At 39.3% G+C, this 15,293-nt stretch overlaps 3 protein-coding genes across 4 annotated transcripts; all 3 read right to left on the bottom strand.

Moving 5' to 3' along the window:
• Positions 1 to 810: 810 nt before the first annotated feature.
• Positions 811 to 5,586, bottom strand: pvalb9 (parvalbumin 9). 2 transcript variants are annotated; one of them, XM_044013297.1, is made up of 5 exons: positions 5,263 to 5,586; positions 3,906 to 3,973; positions 2,256 to 2,388; positions 2,019 to 2,128; positions 811 to 1,074 (listed from the first exon to the last, which is right to left on the bottom strand). In XM_044013297.1, the coding sequence occupies exons 2-5, from the start codon at positions 3,964 to 3,966 to the stop codon at positions 1,049 to 1,051; spliced, it is 330 nt and encodes a 109-aa protein (XP_043869232.1). In that variant the 5' UTR covers positions 3,967 to 3,973; positions 5,263 to 5,586; the 3' UTR covers positions 811 to 1,048. The 2 variants fall into 2 exon arrangements, with proteins under 2 accessions (XP_043869232.1, XP_043869231.1); XM_044013296.1 differs by having other exon boundaries at positions 3,906 to 3,976; positions 5,263 to 5,582.
• A 1,952-nt stretch (positions 5,587 to 7,538) lies between these two features.
• On the bottom strand, positions 7,539 to 10,249 carry LOC122759657 (parvalbumin beta-like). Its single transcript, XM_044014622.1, has 5 exons — positions 10,167 to 10,249; positions 9,691 to 9,757; positions 9,234 to 9,366; positions 8,364 to 8,473; positions 7,539 to 8,020 (listed from the first exon to the last, which is right to left on the bottom strand). Exons 2-5 carry the CDS (start codon positions 9,749 to 9,751, stop codon positions 7,995 to 7,997), a joined length of 330 nt encoding a protein of 109 aa, XP_043870557.1. The 5' UTR covers positions 9,752 to 9,757; positions 10,167 to 10,249; the 3' UTR covers positions 7,539 to 7,994.
• Positions 10,250 to 13,114: 2,865 nt separating this feature from the next.
• On the bottom strand, positions 13,115 to 14,741 carry LOC122759656 (parvalbumin, thymic-like). Its single transcript, XM_044014621.1, has 4 exons — positions 14,495 to 14,741; positions 14,226 to 14,358; positions 13,506 to 13,615; positions 13,115 to 13,158 (listed from the first exon to the last, which is right to left on the bottom strand). The coding sequence occupies exons 1-4, from the start codon at positions 14,553 to 14,555 to the stop codon at positions 13,130 to 13,132; spliced, it is 333 nt and encodes a 110-aa protein (XP_043870556.1). The 5' UTR covers positions 14,556 to 14,741; the 3' UTR covers positions 13,115 to 13,129.
• Between the last annotated feature and the right edge of the window lie 552 nt (positions 14,742 to 15,293).

The raw sequence follows: 15,293 nt of genomic DNA, 5'->3' as shown, positions 1-15,293 counted from the left end.
AGTGCTCGGGTGAAACTAGTCCCCGAACTGATAAAAGGTTCCTAGTCCCTTTAAAACAGTTTTACCAGGGGTTTGGTCAGCAAGGGGTCACTCAAGTTTTTTTTAGAAAACCACATCGAAATAACAATACTTGTCATGATGATATTTTCACTCAATTTCGAAATAAAAGTGTTTGTATTGATATGGATTGAATCTAATAATAAAACACAAACATTCTGAAATTTATTTTGCCTAAAAAGAACAATCTTTTTTAAAAATCCACCCATATGGTGAAGATATTACAGCATACTTTAATCTTTAAATGACCAGTGACACGCTAAAACAATGGTTTACATGTAAAACCAGTAGTACATAAGTAAAAGTTACTATCACAGATGGTGTGTGCAAATATAAGACATTCTGAGGTATAAATTATAAAGAAGGATTGTGACAAGTACAACTTTCTTAAATTTTGCCCAGTTTCGTCTAGTTTTTGGCCAGTTTTTCCTAATTTTCCTCACTGAAATTGACTGTCCAAGTCTTTTATCTTATCCCATCTTAAATATTCAAGTTAAATTTGCTCATCCCATTGGCACATTATTTTTCTTAAAACAAGAACATTTTAATTTAAATCAATATTTGCCTTATTTCTACTTGGGCTGTTTATTTAGAATTTTGTTCAAGAATTCATGTCATAGTAAAATCTAAATGTCACATAGAATGTCAACTTCATGTAAAAATACTACAAGTACCACAGAAACATTAGCTCTATTTTCAGGTATGAGTCAAATATTACATCACAAATAAAGAGATATGCAGAAAAAGACCATGTATATTTCCATGTGTTTATTCATCTCATTCATTGTCAGAGGTGGGAAGTACACAGACAAGAAAACACAGAGCAACACTTTGGGAAATACAGGTTAAAAGTCTGTTGTCTTTGAATTTACACACAGAATTTAGTAGAAATGAAAAGAAAAGCCTCCAGGGAATCAGAATCGGGGACTCCAGAGACAAGACTGAAGATTGAAGAGACTGAAGACCTGGAGACGGGAATCGCTGGAAAAACTCAGGACAGGACCATAGCCTGGAATTCTAAGGGGACAAAAGAAGCCAAAATGAAGAAGCACGGTGAAAAGTGTAAAATAAAGAGACACAGACTAATATAATCTGTTTGAAATCCTTCATCTGTTTATGTGGGACAGCTAAGCTCAGATATCACTGGTGACTGGATGAAGGGTTAATCTGGGACACACAAATATGACTTCTATTATCAACGAACAAAAAAATACTTTCAATACCACAATATCATTTAAAGCAGTGAGACCGGGTCGAGGCCCCCAGACGGGTCGCAGAAGATATTTTTTGATTTTCCCAAACTTTGACCTAAGGTTTATGTCTCTATGTTTAAAACAGAAAGTTTGATTAATTTACTTTAAAAAATCGTCCCGGCATTTAGTTGAATACAAAGTGGTTCCCAAAGTCTGGGTTGAGGCCCACAGATGCGTCACAAGATATCTTTTTTGGGTTAAAAAAAAATTTGTAGAATTTTATCAACATTTGAGTAAAAATTGTAAAACATGTGTATATGGTTTAAAATAAAGTGAAGTTTTAAATGATTTACTAAAAATCTCTTGGAAATAATTAGCTAAACAATTGAAAATGACGTTATGTATCACTGATATGACTGTAAATTAGTCACTAAATTATGCACAAATTTGCTCAGTAATTATATTATTATTTGGGTCATGATAGTTTGCCATATTTAAGAAATTTAAATTTACAGATGTTTTGGTATTGAAAGTTCTTTCTACACCAAAACAAATAGCCAGAGGATCATTTGAAGATGTTTAACTTGACAAAACTAACAACTTTATTTGCACAGTTTGAATTTAGACGTCCGACTGAATAAATAAATGACAACGGCAACAGATAATTTTCCTCAGTGAACTAAAAGCTCCCTAAACTGCAATAAGCTACTGAGATTTAATCCAACCGCGGATATTATTTCTGCGAAATAAGAGAAATCAGATACCGACCCTCTGCTCCAATTTTGCCATCACTGTCATCATCAGCTGCTGAGACGAGTTTCTTAGTTTCTGCCTCGGTCAGTGTCCGAGCCCCGGGGACAAACCGCTGCAGGAAGTACCTACACATGCACACACACAAACACACAATGTCATTTTGCAGACACAAGGAATATTCCTTTAGGTTAAATTACAATAAATATGGCTTGCAAAAAGCTTCTTGGTGAAAAGTGGGTCACGTTCACACACTTGAGCTCAGACTCCTCGATGTAGCCACTGTTGTCCACGTCAAGGATGTGGAAGACGTCTTTGATCTCCTGGGCCGTCTTTGAGGAGAGTCCACACAGCTGGAAGAACTTCTTGTGGCAGAACGAGTCTGGAGCTGGAAACGCAGAATGAAACAAGTCAGAGAGAGCGCCCAACTCCGCCAAGGCATGTGATGCGTTCCATTTTGTAGTGAGATCTCGGAATTTCCAATCATGGAGGTCATGTTCCTCACACCGATTTCCAACTCAAGAACTCTGAGGAACATCTGTTAATAGAACTTCTGTAGTACACTTAAGAACCATAAACATTGCTATTGACTAGCATGATTAGCAACGGCTAGTCTGAGCTATGCTTGGCTCCATGCGGCGATGATGTCACTCCCTGTTCCCAGTTCCGTAAAAAGAATGCTGCGTTAAACGATTTGTCACCTAGTCATCATTCTGATCCGTTCATTGAAGTTGTTCAATGGGACTGACCCATGTCACATTAAAATTGCGGCCAAATCTGTAATATGGATGAAATTTAGTCTGACTGTAGACATACACACACCAAATTTCGTTAAAATCCGAGATTATCAGTGGGTAGATTCTTGGGTGATCACATACGTTACTTAACAAAGGACAAATTTACAGGATTATGATTCGGTTTATGGAGATGGTAAGTGATGGCAGGGTGAAATTTTGTATGTTGGTAGAGTGTCTGATTCTGAACACCAAATTTAATTTAAATCTGATGAGTTTTGACGTAGTGTGATATGATATTTTATATAATTTTTGCTCATTAAAAGAGTGATTTCTTGAAAATTGTATAGGTTTTTGTGATGTCATCAGTGGGTAGTTTCTTACCAAAATTGTAATGGGAACAAACTTGGGTGATCACCAACCAATCACAATCACCTAAAATCACACTGACTTGTCAAAAACGGAAGACAAATTGGACAAATTTATAGGATTAGAGTTAGGATTATGGAGATGGTAGGTGACGATGGGTTGAAATTTAGTAAGTTGGTAGAGTGTCTGATTCTACATACAAAAACCAAATTTCATAAAAATTGTAGATGACAGATATATGATATTTTATGTTACACACTTGGGTGATCACCTACCAATCACAATCACCTAAAATCACACTGACTTGTCAAAAACGGAAGACAAATTGGACAAATTTACAGGATTAGGGTTAGGATTATGGAGATGGTAGGTGACGATGGGTTGAAATTTAGTAAATTGGTAGAGTGTCTGATTCTAGATACAAATACCAAATTTCATAAGAATTTGATGAGTTTTGACTGATATATGATATTTTTTGTTACACACTTGGGTGATCACCTACCAATCACAAAAAAATCTAATTGGTCCTTCAAAATCTAACAGGGAGACAGTTAAGTTGACGTGTGAGGCTCCACTCACTCATGGAGATTAAATTCTCCTGTGGCTGACGTCCAGGTAGGAGATTTCCCAACTCATTTTCTAAAACAAAAAAAATCCTCCTCTAAGGACACCAGACACATGCCTCCAATATATAAAAAAACATCAAGATTAAAAACAATCCTTTTTAAACTCAGATTTCATCACCAAGAGATTATGTCCCACATTTTAGGAGCTACACAGAGGTCAGTGAACACAGTCGTACCTTGACAGTCCTTTATGGCATTTTCAATGTCCTCAGCTGAGAGGATGGAGGTGAGCGACATGTTGGTGCTGCTGGGGACACAAAAAAGAATTGTTATTCACACACACACTTTCTTTCTCTCTTTTGTCCACGTTCACTGGTAAATAAACTGGCTATTTCAGGACAAAATAAAATAAAGATGCATGTAAACGTGTTTCTGTACAGTAATAATGAACTATGTCACGATCCATTCTTGATTCCTTGTGGTCATGATCAGATTTCCCCCGGTGGCCTGGATTAATGACATGGCCTTTGCAGCTTAATTGGCTAAGTAGGGTTAACTGTGCGAGTTAACCGGATTATGCGGTTAATTGAGTGTGGAGAGGAGAATGGGGGGGTGGATTATTTTAAAATTTAAAATAATCCACCTCATTGAGAAACAACAACCCCTAGACGGTGACATTATTTATTATTATAACCAAGCTGCAGCTCATACACTCAACACTTGGCTGTTATTTTAATGTTTACACACTGCACTGTTTGCACTATTATACACATACTGTGTATGACTGTAAATATTGTATGTTACACAATATTTACATTCATATCTTATCTTTTCCTATATTTTCTTTTCTAGTCCTGGCTTATTTTACCATATCTTATTTTATTTCACTTTTCTTTTTCTTTGCACTTCTTTTATTACTATCTTTTTTGGACACAAAGTGTGTAAAAAACAGACTCTGTCCTTTTTGGCAACTAAGTAAAACAAAAGCATGGTGTCTTACATACTTTCACTCAATAAAGACTTAGACATTGTTTGAGCAAAAACAATAAAATAAAAAATAAATTCCCGAAAGTCTGGTAGTTTTTCTTATATATAAATTCTAAAAATGTAAAGATTAGATTAGATTAGATTTGGGGAAATTCATACATTGTAGCATTTAAAGGACAGAAAATAGATATACAACACAACTGAATATAGAAATAGAACAAAACAAGAATAAATTAGAACAAAAACTGTAGAGCAAAGTATAAAATAACAAAAGTAACAGAAATTTCCATTTACATTAAAAATATTACACCGGAATTAATTAAGTTCATTCAAACTAAAGTAAAGATATAACTGTGAACAATTAAAGTAATATTTTTAAACAGTGAAAATTTTGATAATTAGTTTAATGGACATCTGGTTAAATCTGCTCAATTAGTTGTTGATCATATGGACGATTTTGGCGGTAAAAATAAGTTAAAATTTTAGACAAGGCTAAACATGTATAAAACATAATTAAATCCATGCAACAGTGAATAAATGCTTCATGTCTGATTCCACAGGTAGAAGAACATCTGTCCAACACCTGGGAGCAGCTGTGGGACTCACCACTGATGTTGTCTCCTCTCAGTTCTAGTTCAAGTCCAGAGCAGCGGCAGCAGCAGCAGGTGAAGATGACGACGACGATGATGATGATGACGATAAGACTCAGCTGCTCAGTCTTTTATGCTCAGGTCTGGACGCGTTGACAGACGCTTGAGTTTCCGACCCGAGCGAGGATCGAGTTTTCCTGCAGTCTGTCTCCTCCTTCTCAGGTTGCGTCTCACCTGTTCACCTGCCCAATTAACCTACACTGTGTAAATCCACTGCTGCTGCTGCTGCTGCTGCTGCTGCTGCTGCTTATGCTGCTGCCTCGTCTCCTGTGCTCAGTGTTGTAATAAAACAGTGGATGATGTCCAATCATCTGCTCCACCTCGCACTCCCTCCTCCCCTGCAGGTGCTTGTGAGAACTCATGACAACTCAAATTTAATCACCCACCCACCCTCTCTCTCTCTCTGTTTCTCTTTGGTTTTGTTGAGTAATCTCCTAACTTCAGATTACCACAGCAAACAGCAGGTCATAAAGAGAGGTGGGTCAAAATATGGATTAGGATTTGTTTGTTGTTTATATTCCTGCCACCTAAGATTCTTTTTGAATGACAAATTCATTCTCGGGGGATCATGAATATCTGCAGTAAAATGTGGTTCATTCATTGTTGTTTTTGAAATAATTAAACAAGCTGTTGGTTTTTCCAGCTTCATATTTTTGGTTTCTCCGTTCCAAGTCACAAAGAAATCATAAAAAAAAAACCTCGACATTTTCTGGACCAAACGACTCGTTTAGAAAACCAAGAAAATTTAGAGCGGATCGGCGCATGTACGAAGAAATTACAGGGAACTTCCTGTTTCATGGCAAACGGTCGAAATTCGCCAAAAATTGTGGGATAATGGTGGAGAAAAGCTACATTAAGAGACGCTCCATCCACGTTCAATACATAGACTTTATGACCTTTGACCTTTGTCCTCAATGTTGTGAATAAACACTTTCAACTTTTAACATTTTGTATATATTATGTATGATAGAATCGTCGTATCGTGATATTACCGGTATCGTGGACCACGTATTGCATAGAAATAATCTTGAAAACTGAGGTGACCATAAACATAACTGGGGCTAGTACCACCACATACCACTGGTGGTACACGCGCCGCAGTTTGAGAACCATGGCGTGAGGAGACATTTCCACACATTATAAGCGCAGCCGTTCCACGTGGAACGGTTGCAGATACTGGCGGCGTGTGTGAGGTGAGGACGACGTTGAAGTTTCACTCGGTCGCCGTGACAACCGTCCAATCAGGACAGCCACCTGACACAGCAGCAGCGTGCGTCTCTGGTGAATCCAGTCAGCACTAAGGACATTAAGGGTCGATTTTTGTAACAAGAACCAAGGGAATAAATGTCATTATCCTCCAGCGTCACTGCTCTCATTTCAATACAAACACAAAACTAAATCTGCAAAAATGATTTTCCATTAAAATTGACATTTTATATCATTTTATTAACATTCCCCCATAGAAATAATATCATTTTAGAGGATTTAATTGTAGGAAATGAGAATTAAATCCACTAAAAGCATACACTCTAAACTTCAAAATCATTCAGCATTCATACAGGATGTCCATCCTTCCTCTACTATGACAGCAGTATGGCGCCACCTTGTGGTGGTTACCCTTCACTGTACATGACAGAGAACAGCTGGATGAACACAAACCAACTGCTAACATCACTTTTAGTCAATATTTATGATGGATTTATTCTCATATTTAAATTCTGGTCCCTAATTCTAGTTACCGTCGTTTTTATCTCAATGATTTAACATATTATAGAAATCCTTTTAAACACCAAAGTCATTCATCTCAGTATGAAACTACAGAACATGGATCTTTAAAATGATCATTTAGACAACTTCACTTACTGTTAGATGTTTTTAATTCTAGTTTTAGTCATTCTTATCTCAATGATTTGACATATTTAGGAAATCTAGACATCTTCAGATATCTAAATATTGTTAAGCTTAAATTATTTGGTTTTATTTCTGACTTTAAGATTTGCTCATTTGGTGCACATGTTTTTAAAAACTAAGGTAAGTGAACTGGTTTACTTATAATCCAATAGTATAATCCAAGTTATACTCAGAGGAAATGACCGATATAGAGCATAGATCTTTAAAAAATGATCATTGAGACAACTTCACTTGGATAAAAAGATTTGGCTTCTTTACTGTTAAAACAAAAAAAACAGCGTAAATATCTTCTCTGTGAAAAAACCCAACACCAGACTTGTGTTATTGAAAAAGAACCTTTATTGTTTTCTCATCATCCGTCCGTTTCCCATAAAAGTGCATCATCACCGATCTCACAGAAAGCAAATCTCACATAATTAAAACGATGACAGTAGTGAGTGAGAGAGAGAGATATAGAGAGAGAGAGAAAAAAAAAAAGAGAGAGAGACACAACGTCAACCACGCTATACACTTAGTCTGGTACATTCATCGTGGACAGCCAAGGGGTGAGCACAGACAGAGAGAGAGAGGGGGAGGGAGGGGATGGAGGGGGGGAGGAGAAGGGGGTGGAGTCAGGGTGTCTATGTTCATCGGGGGAGGTGAAGCGTCAATTGTATAAAAGTGGTGTGGAGAGTTTAGAGAGAGAGAGAGTGGGTGGGAAGAAGAGATTAGAAGAGTACGTCTTGGCTCATGTTGTTGTTCCGTTAGAGTAGTGAAGTAAGATGTTGGTCAGTTCATTCAGTGCTTGATCAGGGCGGTGAACTCTGCACCACGAGGAGACAAGGAGACAAGGAGACAAGGAGTTATTTCAACAGCCACTCCCACATGTAAGTTCTGCCAAGGAACTGATTTTAAAATATCACCGATAAGAAGAATCAATGGTTTAGGCCCAAAAACACACTTTCTAATCCCAGTGGCTCACAATGAACCATCCAGACCACTAAGGTCATCTGGGTCTGCTTTGTATCCTGAACCAGGACAAAGCAGCCAAATATTTGGAAATATCAATTCAAAGCAGAATAAAAACCTGCACTTTTTTTCACTTAAGGTGAGGAATGCTGGTTTTTTCAGGTCGAATGAGGGGACACAAAAAAAACAACAACTCACCATCGATTCCGATCTTGCCATCACCATCGCTGTCACCGGCTGCGAGGAACTTCTTGGTCTCAGCATCGCTCAGAATTCTGGCACTGCCGCAAAAGTTCTGCAGGAACAGTCTGGAGAGAGAAGATTTAGGCCGATGAATATCGTCTGCTGTGAAAGTGCAGCAACATGCCACACAAATAAGTTAGAATGAGAAACACGGGTCTGTAAAAACTGATTGTGCTTCGAGTGAGGTTTAACTAAAGAGTTTGACCTCCAAATAAAAGTAGAAGATGACTGAGCAACACCCTAAAGGTACCCGAGGTTCATAATGCTTCAACTCATCATGACTTACAATCTTTTCATTGGTATTCAACTCCCCAGTACTTTTTTTTGGCTCAGGTGTGTTTATATAGTTGGGGTAGTTGAGGGTATAACACGCTCTATATTGCACACTCTCGTAGCCCAACATAGTAATATAGACAAAGACTAAGCTTTATCACTTAGATAACCTTAGTTTGTTACCTTAACAAGCGATCGAAAGCAATTAAATAGGTGTTTCAATTCTCTTGTGACACATATACCAGGATAGCTGAAATGGTCAAGTGAAGTTATGCCTCCGGAAAATCGACAGAAGATATTAAATAGCGCAAAGAAGTCTGTTGAGGAAGAAGCTGGACTTCAAGTAAGAGTAGCAGGTCGTCTGCATATCATGAAAGCTCATGTTTGAGTCCTCACTCTCAAATCCAATATGTGCGTAAATACAAATAAAATATTAGAACAAGGGAAGAGAGAGCAGAGAGAAAGAAGTGATGCCCACACTCAGATTCACTGATATCATTCTGAAGTTAATCCCAGTGTGAAGTGAGAGAGAAATAGATAAAGGCTGCCTACCTCAGCTCCTCCTCCTCAATGAAGCCACTCTGGTCCTGGTCAATGATCTTGAAAGCCTCACCGATGTCTTTGTCAGACTTGCCAGACAGGCCGATCTTGGAAAAGAAGGCTGTGTGGTTGAAGGAGCCTTCAGCTGAGAGGAGACAGAGAGCATGTCACACATGTGTCCCTGTCTTTTCACATGTATGTTTCTTAAGGGACAGCAGGGGTCGCTCACTCTTTGAGTGACTTTTGAATCACATTCTGTGTCTGTGACATTGCTGCGGTGAAGATGCAGGTGGAGACACCTTCTCACCGCCTGTGATACACTACACTCTTAATGTGGTGACACTGCATCAACACCTTCATCCTGCAGCAGCACATTTAGCCAGAGACACCTAAAGTCCTCGTCTTGTACACACACACACAGCTAAGATCTCCTGAGTGAAAACAGCAGCAGTTTTGTACTTTTGTTTACCTTTGCAAGCGTCAAGGGCTGCAGTGATGTTAGCCTCACCCAGAAGTTTTACCATTGCCATTTTTGCCTGAGGGAGGAGAGCAGAGGACAAGTCGTCAGATCATCATTTCACGTGCAGCAAATCTTTTTAACTTTGCATGATTTTAACCTCTCACATTTTCTACCCAACAACCAAACACTACAAAGCTACATGAACACGAGTTTCACAGATCCTCTTTGATTTGAGTATTCCAAATGATCAGAAAAGGTAGTCCAATTTTTTTTTTTCCTCCAAGGCTAAAAGATCAAAAATCCTTTGCAGCTCTTGTCGGTTGACAAAGAGATCATTTTTTTCCCCCATTTAGTTCCTCGGTTGGGTCCCGAAATTAAACTCTGGTGTTCAGAATCTGGCCCTTTCCTCCATCTGTGTCCCACTGCATGAAGTTAAAGCCCCGAGACACTCGTCTAAAGGTCTGCGGCTCTCCAGTCACACTCACCTTTTGGGGGGTGATCTCTAGGACTAGAGAGAGACGATTTGTTCAAATGGATTTGCTCACTGCAGTGAACCTCCTCGGTCACCCTGCCCAGCTTATATACCTTCACCGGCTGGAAATATGATGCATAGAACGATGTAATGGACACTGGGTGCGAAGCAGTCAAAGCAGTTGGTCAAAAAAATGTGTCCAGTAGACAGAGCTGCTCTATTTATATCTACATAAATGAAGATGCTTAAATGGTAGGTAGGCTAAGTGTAGGGCTCTGTGCAAAAAAAAAAGAAAAAGTGCTTGATATTGCATAGGGCTAATTATATACGCTGCTGATTTGGGTGAAATGTACTCTGCGGACTCGCCGTTCTGATTCTGACCTGCAGAGCAGCCGGGAGTGGACGGAGTACACGGTGTACGGCTGTCTGTCCATGCTGTGACACACCGAAGCTGGTACGTCACCACAGGTACTTTATCTGTCAGGTTTGTGGAGAAATGACGTTGTTTCTTTGGCCTTGTTGCCAATGTTATGCCAGTGTTTTAATGTTATGTTATGTTAGGTTAGGTTTTGAAGTGAAGTGTCTTTTTTGTGTGCCTTAATAAAGACAGGATGTCTGCAGCAGAGGATAATCTGTCCTCTGGACCTTGTTGAAATGTCTGCAATAGCTTTGCTGTGCTTTCCACTGTCAGGAAAGAGTGCTCGTTGTGTTTGATTAGATCAGAACAAAGATTTAACGTCGTATTATTGTGTGTTTAGAGCTTTTGATTTTCACGCAGATCGCGACAGGAGACGGACGCTCGTTTGGCCTCGACTTCACAGCGTCATCTGGGGACAGGAAACTGCACGACGCACTGAATAAAAAAGTTTATATATGTACAAGTGTGAACAGTGAACACACAGGGTTCATTTCTTCAGTTGCAGTTGAAGAAATCAAGGAGCATGCATACATTTTAAAGGAAAAAGTCACACTTATTAGGCATTCTCTCTTGTATTATTGAATTTTCTTGGTAAATTTGGATCATTTTTTATGGATATTCCTATTTTTACAACTTTATTTATACATCAGAAAAGCAGAATTTTCTACTTGTGTGTGATTCTATTTTAGGAAAACATCGAGAGCTGAGATTATCTCATCATCATTGTAACACTTAACAACACACACACACACACACACACACACACACTGTGTAGTTGCGTAATCAGTTCTCACACACGGCTCCAGACATGTCATTAAATGAGTTAACTGCTCCAAGTGTCTGTCTCTATGCAGGGTGTAATGTGCCTATTATACTTCAGGTGGCAGTATTGACATAGTCCTGTGACTAAGTGATAATGAAACATCAGCAACATTTCTACTGTATTGTGTTATTTTACAGCTTCTCTCAGCTCAAATAAACTGATTTCTTGGTAAACCTGTTCATTTCCTTCATTTCACATGTGCGTTTTCTGCCCAGCAACAGCAGCAGCTGCCACTTAGTTAAGTGAATACTTCGCCTTTTCTTCAAATCTAAATAAAAAGGTGTGTAAAGCCAATCTTTTATTTGGCCTTTAACATTTGCCGTGGTCAGATGAGATCTCTCGCCTCAGACGACTCAGCCACAGATACTGGAACTATTCCTGCCCTGCTTCAATATCAGGCTTAAATTACAAATATCTCTCAGCGGGAATGGGACTCATTAAGCGAGGCAATGAACGCCCGTTATCTGAGGAAGTGAAGGACACTCCCCGTCGTATTCTGAACTTAGTATATTAAGTACAAATTTGTACAAAAAAACACTATTTTGAAAGATGAACAACTTTATATGGAATTTCAGGATATCATACATAGAAGAAGTTTCTGTATCATCAAACAACATGAAGTTGGGCTCGTCCTCCTCTGAGAGCCAAAATAATATTAACTAAGTGTCTCAGACTCCAGCTGAGAGCAGGACTTTGACCCATAATTAAATTAACCATAATCCCCTGTCATGTAAGAGAAAGTTACAAATAAATAGATAGAAGTCGTGTAAATATTCTGGCCCCAGAAACACCATCCTCTCCTGTGCTGCGTCAGTGTAAGCTCCCTGCCGTCTCTGTGCCAGGTCTACGCGCTTCCTACCACTGTTTTCTCATAACTCCCCCTCCCCGCCACGGCCAATGTCTTGTCTGCCAGAGCTGCCCTCCATCCAACAGTCTGCACCAGGCCTGGGCCAAACATCCTAATCTGCAATCAGACCAATAAATAGTTGAAGCCTGCACAGCATGGTTAGGACCCCATGAGAGCCAAAGAAGCTCAACGGCAGCAGCTGGGGATCCACTGAACACCGTCCTAATGTCGGTTACATGGTGGCTTTGTGGTGGCAATGCATCCAAAACATCAGACAACGAATATGTGCTGCCGGATAAAAGTATGAAACGTTAAGCAGAGCTGGCTTGGCTGAAACCAACAGAAGCATGTCATCTGCATATAAAGAAATCTCCCCTATATATCCCATATATAAACAAGACCTTGTTGAGGTCATTTATTACATGAATATATCAAATAACCTTCCGTTAGTAAGATGTAATGTGAAAAATCAACTTGCTCATGCGCATGCCAAATTTGGGCAAAAAGTTTAAATGTATTAGGTTTTGGTACCAAAAAAATTCAAGTCATATCTTTTTTCACCTATACAGTTACGTCACAGAGTGATGTTTGCATGCGGTCTAAGTGTTAACATGTAACTCACACCATATTAGTTCATCTCAGGTGTCAAACTGATGTTGCCAAATTTACAAGTTGCTAATGTTGGTAAGAGTCAACTCCCAGAGCTCATCATATCAGAGTTATGTCAAAAAACATAAACAGATTCATACTCATTGATTGGCAGAGGAACAACATACAGCACAGAGACAAGATTTGATTTGTTTTTTTGACATTTTTTAATTTAAAGTATGACATATTTTATATTATGGCACTGAACACCAGATCCATTTTTTAAAAAACAAAATGTCCTTATGAAGACTTCACCATCGCAGAAAACTCTGGAAAAACATAGAACAACATTATTATTTTCAAACAAACATTTTAAATGACTTCCTTCTAAAAGTCAAAAATCTGTTTGTGTCCACCTACAGCTACAAACATGTCGAAACGTACTCAAGCATGGCAGTGACACATAATTGTTGTACCTCCATGTCAGTTGCTTAGCAACAATTACCCAATTTCATCCACATTTAAAACACATGTTTATAAGGCATACAACAGAGTTACATGTAAAGTTTTGATGCGTGTGACCTCATTCACAGCTTGTGGGAAATGCCACACTCCCTTTTCCTTTTTCCTGACAATGCAACTGGAAATACAGCATCTGCCCATGACACCTGCCTACCTTCCCAGCCGATCTTCCCATCCCCGTCCGAGTCTCCTTCCAGGAGGAAAGCTCTGGTTTCAGCCGCGGTCAGGGGCCTTGCTCCTTTGGCAAAGTTCTGCAGGAACAGTCTGTGAGGGAAGGAGGGTGGTGGTTCAGGGAGGTGACACCATAGTCAGACAAACATTGAAATATAAAATTCCTGCATCTCATGCAGAAACACGACACTGCAGCTCAAATACACAGACGTTTTTTTGTTTTTTTTGTCCTTGTTGGTTCTCAGAAAACAACCAACAGAAATTCCTGTGTCAATTTTCATTCATCCAGGTCACAGTTCTCAAAATGTCAGGCTCTGGACGAAACCTACAGCAACTGGACTTGAAGGTTTCTTGAAGAAAACTATACGAATTAGACTTTAAGGTTTCTTGAAGAAAACTATACCAACTACTCTTGAAACATCCTACATCAACTGGACTTGTAGCTTTCTTGACAAGACCTGCATCATCTAGACTCACAGGTTTCACCTCGACACTTTCAGAAACCTACAGCAGCTAGTTTTGAAGGTTTCTTGGAGAAATCTATGTCACCGTCCTAGACTGTGTGTCTTTCTTGTAGCTTTCTTGAGGAAACTTAGTCTAGTTGCTATTAATGCAGACAGAACCAACAGAACCAGAGCTTGCCATATGGGAAAGAACTGACATGTGTATCATTACATAGAGGATATTCTTTCTGAGACTCAACTGTAACTCATCCTGTTCGATGAAGCCACTTTTGTCCTGGTCCAAAATCTTAAAGACCCCCTCGATCTCTGGTGGGGTTTTCTTGGACAAACCCACCGTTTTGAAGAACGTCTTCGGGCTAAAGGAATCCTTCGCTGAAAGTAAGATGACAGCGAGTTAAAAACGATGATGCCCAGCAGTGTCGGGGTAACAAAAGTGAAATTCAGATTTAAAAAGCCTCAGTACTTCATTACATAACCCAACAACCCCAAAACCAAATCACCTCCTTACCTTTACAGCCGTTTATAGCTGAAGTGATGTCTGCAGCTGCTAGAAAGTCGGTGATAGCCATGGTCGTGGTGGTGGTGGTGGTGGATGTTGCAGCCTCGTGTAATATGTGACCACTGACGAGCAGAAAGAAACTACCGCTGACAACGACTTGGCTTCACCTCGGAGTGTCAGAAACCACCAGTGTCCTTCTGTCTGCTGTCACCTGCAGCTGACCACTCCAGACAATGTGTGTTTGTGACCACTTTGGGGGCATTTCCTTGGATACACTGGGAACACTGAACTTATCAGGACTATTAGTCCTCATGGAGACCAAAACCTGGTTTCAATGAAGCAGAACCTGATTACTGAGCAACATGTTCATTTTAGGAGTAAGATTTGAATCATGGTTAGGTTCAGGTTAAGGATAATGCTTTGTTTACCAAATTAATTGAAGTCAACACAGTGTCCTATAGAAGGATAGCGGAGTAAACCTCTGTGTATGTGTGTGTATAAAAAGGAGAGAGTTGCTATTGGACAAGTGTTTTAATCTACCCAAGGCACAAAGGCAGATTTAAGGTGCAGCAACAGAAACAAAGTGGCTAAAAGTAAGAAATGTATTGACCATAAGTCATTAGAGTTTAAGCTTCACAGATTTTCATTTGTGGCCCATCAACACTGATTTCTATACACTTCAATAGAGTTGCAGCCATGGGTCAGAAATGCAGAACCTAAAATGTCTCTTTACCCCTCGCTTTACAGCCATAGTTCTAATGTTTAAACCAGAGTATGTGATCAAGGTATTTTGACCGCAGTGCATAGA

Source organism: Solea senegalensis, linkage group LG18, assembly GCF_019176455.1.
Source record: "Solea senegalensis isolate Sse05_10M linkage group LG18, IFAPA_SoseM_1, whole genome shotgun sequence".
Lineage (NCBI taxonomy): Eukaryota > Metazoa > Chordata > Actinopteri > Pleuronectiformes > Soleidae > Solea > Solea senegalensis.
Note: the sequence above shows the minus strand (reverse complement) of the source record. Positions and strands in the feature narration are given on the sequence as shown.